Genomic DNA, 11,270 nt, shown 5'->3' with positions numbered 1-11,270 from the left:
CAGACGCAATTTGCTACTATAAACTTGAGAATTCCCGTCAATTACGGATGAACGTCTACCGCGAACTGGTTTAACTGAGCTTTAAATGCATTTTGTAACTTTCGAACAGTATTTTTGGGGGCAATGATGTCTTTGGAGGGGGGGGGGGCAATTTGACTGGAGGGGGGAGCCCCCAAACCCCGCCCCAGCTGGTTACTGTACTTTAGGGATATAAACACAATGAACCAATTAAAGACACATATATGATCCTGTTCCATTTTGTTTATTCATTTTCATTGCAATTGAGAGCATAATTAGTTTTGATACTTATTGCAAATAAATTGATATTCAACATTGTTTCTGAAGATTAACGAATATTACTGTTTTTCAATCTTTGACCCCCATTTGACCATAAAGTATTCCTTATTAAAGTTTTTTGAGAGGTTAAAATCCTCGAAGATGATACATAATTTCAAATATTTTTTTCAGATACTACCGAGGGCTCGTTTCATCCAGTTGATTTGTGTTTCTCATAAAGAAAGTTATCTATTCATTTTACTACTCATTTTCCACAATGGTTTCGAGAGAAATTACCAGACAGGCTTTCCGTCATGAACTCAAGAGGATGGTCGAATTTTCATTTCAACGAACTGAGGGCTGCAGTAGTAATTATAATAATAATAATAGTAAGAGAAGATCCTTTCTCCGTTGCCTCCGTTGTAGACTCCATTGAGGTTGTGAGGCGTACAAAGTGCCTTGCAGCTGCTGCTGTATTGGAAATAATAGCAATAGCTATAACTGTAACAAGAGCACCAAGTATTCGAGTGCCACCAGCCGCTTTTGTGCTTCTCTGCACAGTTGAAGTTACCACATGCGTCATTGTCTCGGTCATGCGTGCTGAATTGTTTTCCTTTGTTATAAGAGAGATAATAACCTGTGAAGGAAAAGAGCAGGAACAATCAGTGGTTAATATTTGGTCTTTGAACAATAGCGTAAGTATCCTGTTATATTGCACACTTTTGTTGGGACATAAAATAAGTTTTACAGTATACTGGAAAAGGGGAGGGGGTGATGAGGATTCACATTGAAAGAGATTCAGAATTCATATTTAATGGTATAATTCCGTGATCATTATAAATACTTCATATGATGATTTATTCTTTATTGCTCTTTATTTAATCATGTTTACTTCTCAACGGAGTTGACCATTGATTTGAATTTAAATGGATGGTGTTTAATATGAAAACTAGGCTTGTATATAGGAACTTATTGTCTAATGATATTAAATATTATGTTTAAATTAGTAAATATTGTGTTTGATTGTAAATGAGAACTAAATCCTAGGCTTTCCATTGACTAGTTTTTAGCTATTATTTTGTCATTGTAATTGCATCTTTGTCTAGGGTAGTCTTTGTCCTCACGGTGTGGCTCTTCTTGGTATAATTGTTTCACAGATCTTGTAAAAAAAACATTATTCTGTTAGTAGTATGTGTTTACTGGAAACCTTTATTCTCTGTTAATAGTTCTGTGAATATATATGGTCGTATTTCTCTTCCATGACATTTCCTGTTCTTAGACTGGTGCATGCTCATTCAGCATATATTCTCTTTCATCGGCTAGTCGGACTACTTTAATATGTTGTAATGATACCAGTGGTATCCAGCTGATACGATGATACGCTAAATATCTAACACTGTACTGCTCTTTAAAGTAACGGGTCCAGATGGGAAGATACTTTTTTCGCAATTGTTCAGATTACTGGCTCAAATCCCGTTCGGGACAAAACCTTCTTTGCTCTTCCAATATTACAACACCAAAACTGGCGAATGTAAGGATTGTTCTTCACGTCAATTGCAACTAATTAAGATGGTTCAATATGCGTGGTATTATTTATTCATTTTTGTTCTGTTTCTATTTGTTTTCTGTGATAATTAATGCGTGAATTTTATCATACATACTCAGAAATGGATCATCGACTTTTTACTAATCTCGTATATACAACCGTAGAAACAGTGGTGTGACTTGTGAAAGGGGGTGGGGTGTTACACCAAACCCTCTTTGTAAGGGTTTCTGATCCAGTGTACTTAGAGCATATTTTGGAGTTATTATTTAACATCAAGATGTGTTCAAACTGTGACCAACATTTTCTCATAAAGTTTATTGTGAACACTAGTAACTTTAGCTTGACCTATTTTCCAAGGCAAGGCGCAAATATTACACATTCAACAAACCTGTATTTCCACTGTGAATGCCCAGTTTATTTATTGTGTAGTTGCTGCTTTCAGACTCGACTTGAAATTCTGTATACTCAGCATATTTAGCCAATCCACTAGAAGTAGTGATGTCAAAGCGAAGCTTGTAGTTTCTCTGGTTCGTCAAGTAATGAAGCTTTTCATTTCCTAGCCAAAAGTTTCGGCTGTCACCAAACCCGTTTTTGTACGCAGCCCAGTTTTGATCAAAGCTAGGAGAGCCATCGTTGCGACGTTGAAACACCTGTAAGGATAGCGTGTAAGAATAATAAAAGAAAGATAATAATGTCACCATTTTCATTTACTCAAGTATTTTTAATACACTGAATCCATACTAAGGAATATAAAAGTGCAACCAAACCGAAAACATAAACTGGTACTTTCATTACCGTTTGCAATAGACTAATACATATATAAAAAACACAGAAACATACTTGAAACATTCATAGTGTTTCAATGAAGACTTACGGTCCATCCTCCGCCGTTTTCCATTTTACAATGTACGTCGAATGGTATACCAGGCCACCCAGTAGGCATGATTGTATATACGCCATCTTGCCTATGGTCAGCGTCATAAACATCCTGGCAGTCTCTATAGGACACTGAGGGTGGACAGTTTTCACCGTCACCTTCATATCCCTCATCACAATAACACTGTCTTATTTCATTCCTGACATCACAAACAGCATTGGTACTACATCTGTAGTCTTCACAGATCAGTTGATTATTGATACAAGAACACTTCTGTGTGCAGTCATCGTTAACGAATGTTTCTCCATCCTAGAATAAATAGATAAAAATTAATAGTATTTATTACACATTGGATTTTTTTTTCTAAGTTTCTGTGTAATCACAACGTCATTTAGCCTAATTTTCGTTTCTGTTTCGTTTGCATAGTCACGTGATATTGAAATGAATCATATATATACTCACTGGTATAACCAAGTTGGCCTCTGCCACGAAACACCCGCATTCACTCGCACGGATACAGTCGCTCCCTTGCAACAAGAAACCAGCTGGACAGGTGCAACCCTCACTACCCAAACAGTCACTATAACAACCAGATTGTCCGTTGGGATCTTCACATGTTGCTTGACAAGTACATGTTCCGTAGATCATGTTCGTAGGACATATAGAGGGAAATGGACCTGTCAGTTGGTAAGATCAAGAAAAGACATCCAATTTTGACAAGAATGTTTGCAAATACCTCTGCCATGAAAAAATGATCGCTTATAAATATTACCGTTAAATAGTAAAATAAGAAGGAATTACATTTAAAGATCATGCAGATTGTAGAAAACGTATTAGATGTATATGTATACAGAGGGATTGTCTATGGGACATGTTATCATTGATCAGGGGTACATATCGTCTGTAAAGCACTTTGAAACCTATTGCTAGTATAAAGCGCTATATAAAAGTAGAATATTATTATTATTATTACTATTTTTATTATTATCACTATTATTAAAGTTATGGTTGAAACGTTTCGATTTTCCTTTTTACTAAGTTTACTAAGTTTTATACTTACGTGCATTACTTTCGAGTGGTTCAATATGTGTAACCTTATATTGCCCCCGTTCATCAGTGATACGAAAACCTTTGTATGTTGTATAGAAAGAAGCTCCATTAGATAATTCTATGTCCACACGAAGTTCGTAGTCTGCTTGGTTCGTCAAGTATGATAACTTTTCATTACCGAGCCAAAACTCAGTTGAGAGGAAACCAAATCCATCTTGATATTGTGACCAACTCCTATTGAAATTCACAGCTCCACTATCGCGGCGTTGTATGACCTATAACAGAAGAAAAACATTGAGAACACTAGTAGGAAATGGACAATTTATGTTTTCCATTTATATAACTATTAACAGGGGCGTATCCAGGATTTTCCAATAGGGGGGGCGCCAGGCATGAATGATCGCCGTCCTGGGGGATGGGTCTAAGGGGAGGGGTGTACAATTTTTGCTTTCAAAGTAGGGCTGAAATGCAAAATGGTGTCATATGCATGGGCGGCGATCCGTACTTCCGAGTGGGGGGGGGGGGGTATGACCTTGTTGACTATCTAAGCGTAGCGCCACCATGGGTTGGCGCGAAGCGTACAAGAAAATTTTGGGATTAACAAACCCTCTAGATGGCCGGAAACGGCACTTCCCGAGGTTTCCAAGCGGCATATACCCAACTTTAAAATAGGGATGTCATGTCCGAAATATCTCATAATCAGGATCCAAAATCCTTTTTTTTTTTTAAATTTCGGGTGTTATTTTGGGAAAACTGCCCCTGTCAATCTTGTTTCAGGCGCAACGTTAAAATGTTCGAGAGCTCTGTTATATTATTCGATGAAGAAAATGGCCTCATGCAGGCGATATTAGGCCTATACACATGCAATACACAATTACACATAGTTACCGATTGCTAGGGCATCCAGGTGAAACGTGTATTAAGCATTACCCTGGTTACATGAGATTCTCAGCTGTTCGAGGGACCATGTACGTGTGTAGGCCTACTATAGGGCCTATATGAATACTATGAGGGTGCATATATGTACTATATCAATACCGTGGGCGCAATAATACATTTTGTTGTTATAGGGCCAATGAAGCCTACAGTCAACTTTTTTTGCTTTATAAAGACGCTTTATATGAAAAGATCGCACTGCGTTTATGGTAGGCGAGAAATGAAGCTAAAAAAGAGCCGTACATTAACGAAGATGCATAAATGTAGGCATGAAAATATTCTTATCCCTGGCATTTGGTGGGGGGGGGGGGATATGGTGCATTACATCCCCTCCACCCATTTTCATGGGGGGATATATCCCCCCTCCACCCAGGATCGCCGCCCATGGCCATATGTGATCCATTTTTCGACCTTAATAATAAGCAACATTTCCAGTAAATATGGACACAAAATGCACAATTTAGTATGGCTGGCATGTCATTTAGTGATTATAGTGATAATACAAACACAATTACCATCTATGTTTCTAAAACTATTATGCCGCCGAACTTCGCCAGAACCTTTTTTTGGCAAACAAAAAATAAAGCATACGGGAGGGGGGGGGGGGTTGAGCGATCACCGACATCTCACATAAAGGTCGTCATCAATTTTTTTTTTTTTTTTTGCTAAACTTTTTTTTTTTGGGTGACGGCCAATAGGGGGGGGGGCGCGCCTGTTGCGCCCCCCTGGATACGCCCCTGTATTAAGAAAGATCGTCTCCGAAAATGATAGCTATTTCCCAATTTCGACGTTGCTGAGTGGAGGATGCGACTTGTTGATTACCCCTACACATTTCAAGTCATAATACCTACATGCTAACGAAAGGCTTTATCACGTTTAAAACATGACATCAACATTTCCATTTAGACGTACCGTCCAGCCTCCTCCACCAACGTCGTTGTTGCAGAACACCTCAAATGGCTCTTCAAATCCATCTGGCTTGATAATGTATACTCCGCTAGATTTGGACGTAGAACACTGACTTTGAACGTCTCGGCAGTCTTTTGGATATTCAGAACGTTGATAAAAGAAGTAATGTGCCACTGTAATAAAGAGATAAAAACATTAAAAACTTATATAATATACAAGCTTTGTGTTCAATTTGTAACAAAACCTTGTCACCGTATGCAATACTTGACCGTTAAAGAAAATCCTGCAAGAAATTGACAATTCTCTGTGATTTTACGAGATAGCTAAAACCGCAACAGGAAAAATGGAACTTGAAAAGTAACATGGAAACCTAACGTCAAAGTTTGTACATATATCATTTCCTGTGTTAGAATACGTTGCATTTATTCTCTCCCTCCCTGTCCTATTCCCTAACTACTTTTTGCTTTATTATTTTTTTCGGGGCGGGGTGGGGTCAATATTATTTACATTATAAAACATTTGTCACAACATTTCTTGTCTTGTTCACGGTATTACAGTTTGTAATTTTTGCATCGTTTTAAGTCGTCGAAAGTAACATACTAAATGCTGTCTCACACAGATACGGTCAATGAAACAGAAACAAAAATACAAAATTATCTTGGAAATAACAAAACTCATTTATTTCGGTTAATTACATTTCTTTTTTAAATATTTATGGAATGAAAAACAAAGCAGTTAAGGTGAAATATCTTACTTTGAGTGTCATCTGTTGTTAAAGGTACACTTCTCCGGTGAATACTCTATTAATGAGAAGAAGAGTCATCCAAAAATATATGTCAATATGTTCTGTTAATAGATTGTAACTGCTTGTAAAGATTTTTTAAATATCATTTATCAAATAATCATGTACAGGCAATTTAAGAATGTTCAAACTTGGAAAAAGCAATTTCATAATGATTAATAATCTAAACGGTTGTTCACAAACATTCTTGCCTATGTCAGGATGTTTGATATCTTCATCCATAACAGCGATACAATTATTAAATTTTAATTTTGAAATATCTATCCAACTTGATGTAATGAGTAAAAAACAATCAGAATTGACTGGAAATATATCCCATATATCATTTTTTTTTGGGGGGGGGTGGGTGTGGAGGAAAGTGGAGGTGGTTGTTTCACTAACATTGGCTACAGTTGAAGCTCAATCTACTTGTGTATTCTTGTTTTCCTAATTGCACCAGAAATATTTGCAAATATATGAGTTATACATTCAAGGAAAACAGATGAAAATAGAATTTATTTTTCGCAAAACTATGTTAGCGATAAAAACTTAATAGAGATTAAAGAATTTCGAATTTTACTTTCTGACACTAACGAAAATGTGAGCAAAATATGTTTGTGAGCATTAATTTTTATATTCACAGTCATCTCAGCATATAATTAAGATCGATATTTGACTGTATTTTGTCTAGAAGTAGTAACTTCGGTGTATGAAGAAAACATGACAAATAATCTTTAAATGTTGAATTCACTACATAGCAACATGGACAACGTCGCAATATAATTATACCGCTATATTTTACAATGAAAGTTTTTGTTATCAAAATTGTATCGTTTATTTGTTTGCATTTAGTGAAATAAAGTAATGTTTTTGTATTGATAAAGATCCTCAAATTGATATATAAAAAAAAAAAACTTCTTACACTATCAGAGATCGTCAACGGTACTATCGCAGCGTTGTCAGAGGTGATACATTAATGACGATTGCAATTAAGAATAGCCTAATTGTGAAAGAGTTAATGTTTTTGAATACTAACGAAGTGAATATAAGTTAAATGATTACTTGAGCCTATCGCTTATAAGATATTACGAGTGTTTTGTAGCTTGATAAAACATATCAATTATTTCAATAAATGAAGTATACGACGTGCGTTAAGGTGTAAAACAAACACAGCAAACATTTTATGTCTTTTGTAAATGGAATTGAGTATATGACAGAAAATTGTATACACCAAATATTGCATTTATTAAGTAAAACCATTCTTACACAGTGAAAGTACACTACTGGTTGACATTGAAATATGGCACGGTATGAATTGCACCAATTGCATGCGATAGGTTTACATGAGATATTGGCCGATGTAAATGCAATAAAAATGGTTTTAAATTGCAAATATACCAAGGCCTCAAAAAATAACACAAGTGTAAGTACCTGGCTATATCCGATCCTGGTTTGTCTGCGTTATAACGCGAGTTAACCTTACATAACACATACAGTAAAACGAATTAAGGATGCAATTGTTGTAAACGTCATAATGCGAAATCGTCGACAACAATCTTTATAGTATAGCTCCTAAGCAGATACTTTTCAAATTCCAAGAATATCAAAATATTGTACTTAAGGGTCTTATTGTCAAGTTAAAAACTACTTGCTCGATAGTTGAAGGACATAAACTCTATACTTGTGCATTAATCTTCAAAATCATGGGAGGGCGGTAGTTGGAACTTTTAAGTACTTTTTAAGACAACGAGAAGGACGAATATGAACGAGATAAACACAGATACATATTCGATATTATTAGTTTTAACTAACAATAATCTCAAAGTTCTGACAATTGTACAAGTTAATACAGTATAGACTAAAGTATATTATTGCAAGAGATTTGTAGCCATTGAAGTTTACCCGTGCAAGTATTGCATGGAAGCTATTTGCTAAGTTCAATTCAGCGAGGCAAAAAATGCATCGGTGTTCACGTTTGCTTTCAAAGATTTACCAATGCTTACTAAGAAAAAAATCAAATAAAACTCATTTGAAAATATATAATAGTAAATGATTGCAGCCAGTTTTGAAATCATCTGTTCTTTCTTCATTAAAATTAAGTAATCTAAACCCGAAAATAAACTCAGTTTCGTTAAACTACGTTGATGGACAAACAAGGACAAAGAGGACGAATTATAAACATAAAGGGAGGGGTATTTGTTATGTCTAGGTTATCACCATAAATATTTTCGAAGTAACTAAATGAAAGTCAATGTTTGTGAAATAGCAAACAACGTTATTATTTTACAGTTCCGCCTGTAATATTGACACAACTTTGTTGATACTTTGAGTATGATATTAATATATTGACCATAAGTTTCCTATGTTTTTAACGCTCAACAATAATTTAAAAACATATACGACAAAGAGAAAAAAAGAAATGGAAAGATCAAGAAATTTACACATTTTCTAAAATTATACAATAGATTGTTAAAATATTTATCTTTGACTAGTGTTCACGCGTAAAAAGGCGCCATTTGGACAAGAAGTGGAGTGATTTTATGTAACAGAAAGCGGACTGCGATTATTATGATTATTATATATTTTTCGCTACAATTAAAGACTTTTAAGCTTTAAGGTTGAATACTTAATTAATGAAATTTAAAGATTTTACTACTTTGTTATTCAAGTACGATTAACCTATACTGTAGTTTTTCAATACTTAGCGTGCTAATGTAGTGAAATCGATTTGTTTAGAGGCAGTTATCCATATCTAGTTATGAAATATAGAGACTTGATAATGGTTAATGAAATTCAGTTAGATCTACGTTGTAACTTCAAAGTTTCTAAAATAGTTAGGATATAACTGTTCAAATTTCTTAAAATAACTTCACAATTTTTTTTGTTTTACTCTGAAAATATTAATCAAAACCATGGGTGATCGGTTTTTGGAACTCTAAGTAATTTTTAAGACAACGAGAAGGACGAATTTGAACGAGATAAACATAGATACATATTCGATATTATTAGTTTAAACTAACAATAATTTCAATGTTCTGAATATTGTGCAAGTGAATACGGTATAGACTAAAGTATAGTATTGCAAGTGATGTGTAGCCTTTGAAGTTTACTCAAGTAAGTATTCCGTAGGAGCTAACTGTTAAGTTCAGTAAAGCGAAGCAAAAATGCATTGGTGTTTATGTTTCCTTTCAAAGATTTATCAATGCTTACTAAGAAAAAAATCAAATAAAACTCATTTGAAAATATATTAGTTAATGATTGCAGCAAGTTTTGAAAACATCTGTTTTTTCTTCATTAAAATTAAGTAATCTAAACCCGAAAATAAACTCAGTTTTGTTAAATGACGTTGATTGATAAACAAGGACAAAGAGGACGAATTTGAATTATAAACTTTATCATAAAGGGGTATTTGTTATGTCTAAATTATCACTGTAGATATTTCCGAAGTAACTATTTAAAAGTCTATGATTGTGCAATAGCAAACAACGTTATCATCTTAACTATTTTATCATGTATGCAATAGATTTTTAAAAAATATCTAACTTTGACTATTGTTCATGCGTAACGGCAAAGGCGCCTACTTTGACAAGAAGTGGAGTGATTTTATGTAACAGAAAGCGGACGGCAATTATAATGATTATTAATATTATATATTTTTCACTACAATTAAAACAATTCAAGCTAAAGATAGAAACTTACTTATTCTATTTTTTTTATTTTTTATTCGAGTACGATTAACCTATACTGTAGTTTTTCAATACTTAGCGTACTAATGTAGTGAAATCGATTTGTCAAGATGCAGTTATCCGTATCTAGTTAGGAAATATAGAGATTTGATGATGGTTAATGAAATTAAGTGAGGTCTACGTTGTAACATCAAAGTTTCTAAAATAGTTAGGATATAACTGTTCAATTGTCTTAAAATAACTTTCACAAATGTTGATGTTATTCTGAAATTGTTAATGGTTATGTTCTAAACCATTACGTAAAACATACGATTCTAGTTTTAAGCGTTAGTGTTATATTGCACAAATCAGCGACGAGTGGTTAAATAGATAAATTTAGGGATACATAAGCGATAACGTGCGATATTAATTGACAATTTAAGATAACGTTTCTCAAGGCAATGTAAAATTTCAAATGTAACTAAGCAAAAAATAGAATTTGTTATGTAATGTTTTCATCATAAGGTGCAGTGAAAATTTTACACCAAAAACGCACCCTTCTGTAGGCTGTAGAAGATAATTATTTTGGAAAGAAGGAATTTATTGAAGAAGAATTGTTACTCGCAAAATTCAAATTACTTTCATATCAGTTGCAATATTTCAACTGCATAAGCTACTGAAAACAAAAATGTTGTATTAAAAATTGTAAAACAGGTTATCAAGTAATAAAACTTTTCTTAACTTTTGTGGGAAATTATATAATCCAGCAAGCAAGAAAGAAACATGTTAAAACATGTTACCCAGGATTAAATTATAACATCTAACAAGGAACAAAAAAAAACGTAAACGCAACGATTTATAAGAAAGAAGAACATAAACTGAAAAATGTTTAACTCACCGTTTCGTCCGAGGACGTAAAGGCGATGGTTGCTGTGCACAAGAATGCAAATACTGCTCGAACAGCCACGGAAAGCTCCATATTTGTGAATGTCTTGGTATAATATGAAAGACAATTCAAATGAAATGTATCTCCATAGGTAAGAAATATCCTCGATGTTCCTGAAAGCAACGGATGACCTGAAGTGTACTTACAAAGTTGTAAAATGATGATGTTTCTTAGCCAGATCGCATTGTACTTATACGTCGTCACACCGTCTTTCAGTTGTAAACAGATACGGATTCCAAGGCACCCATCCCATATGATGACCTTCAGTCGGTCAATAAGAACTG

At 34.3% G+C, this 11,270-nt stretch overlaps 1 protein-coding gene across 1 annotated transcript; it reads right to left on the bottom strand.

The window, feature by feature from the left end:
• Positions 1 to 246: 246 nt before the first annotated feature.
• Positions 247 to 11,034, bottom strand: LOC139972917 (uncharacterized). The gene is made up of 8 exons (XM_071979227.1): positions 10,939 to 11,034; positions 6,349 to 6,394; positions 5,598 to 5,767; positions 3,760 to 4,024; positions 3,162 to 3,376; positions 2,697 to 3,008; positions 2,211 to 2,472; positions 247 to 913 (listed from the first exon to the last, which is right to left on the bottom strand). The coding sequence occupies exons 1-8, from the start codon at positions 11,017 to 11,019 to the stop codon at positions 597 to 599; spliced, it is 1,668 nt and encodes a 555-aa protein (XP_071835328.1). The 5' UTR covers positions 11,020 to 11,034; the 3' UTR covers positions 247 to 596.
• Between the last annotated feature and the right edge of the window lie 236 nt (positions 11,035 to 11,270).

This window comes from Apostichopus japonicus, chromosome 9, assembly GCF_037975245.1.
Source record: "Apostichopus japonicus isolate 1M-3 chromosome 9, ASM3797524v1, whole genome shotgun sequence".
Lineage (NCBI taxonomy): Eukaryota > Metazoa > Echinodermata > Holothuroidea > Aspidochirotida > Stichopodidae > Apostichopus > Apostichopus japonicus.
The sequence above is the reverse complement of the archived record's forward strand: the minus strand, read 5'-3'. Positions and strand labels throughout refer to the sequence as shown.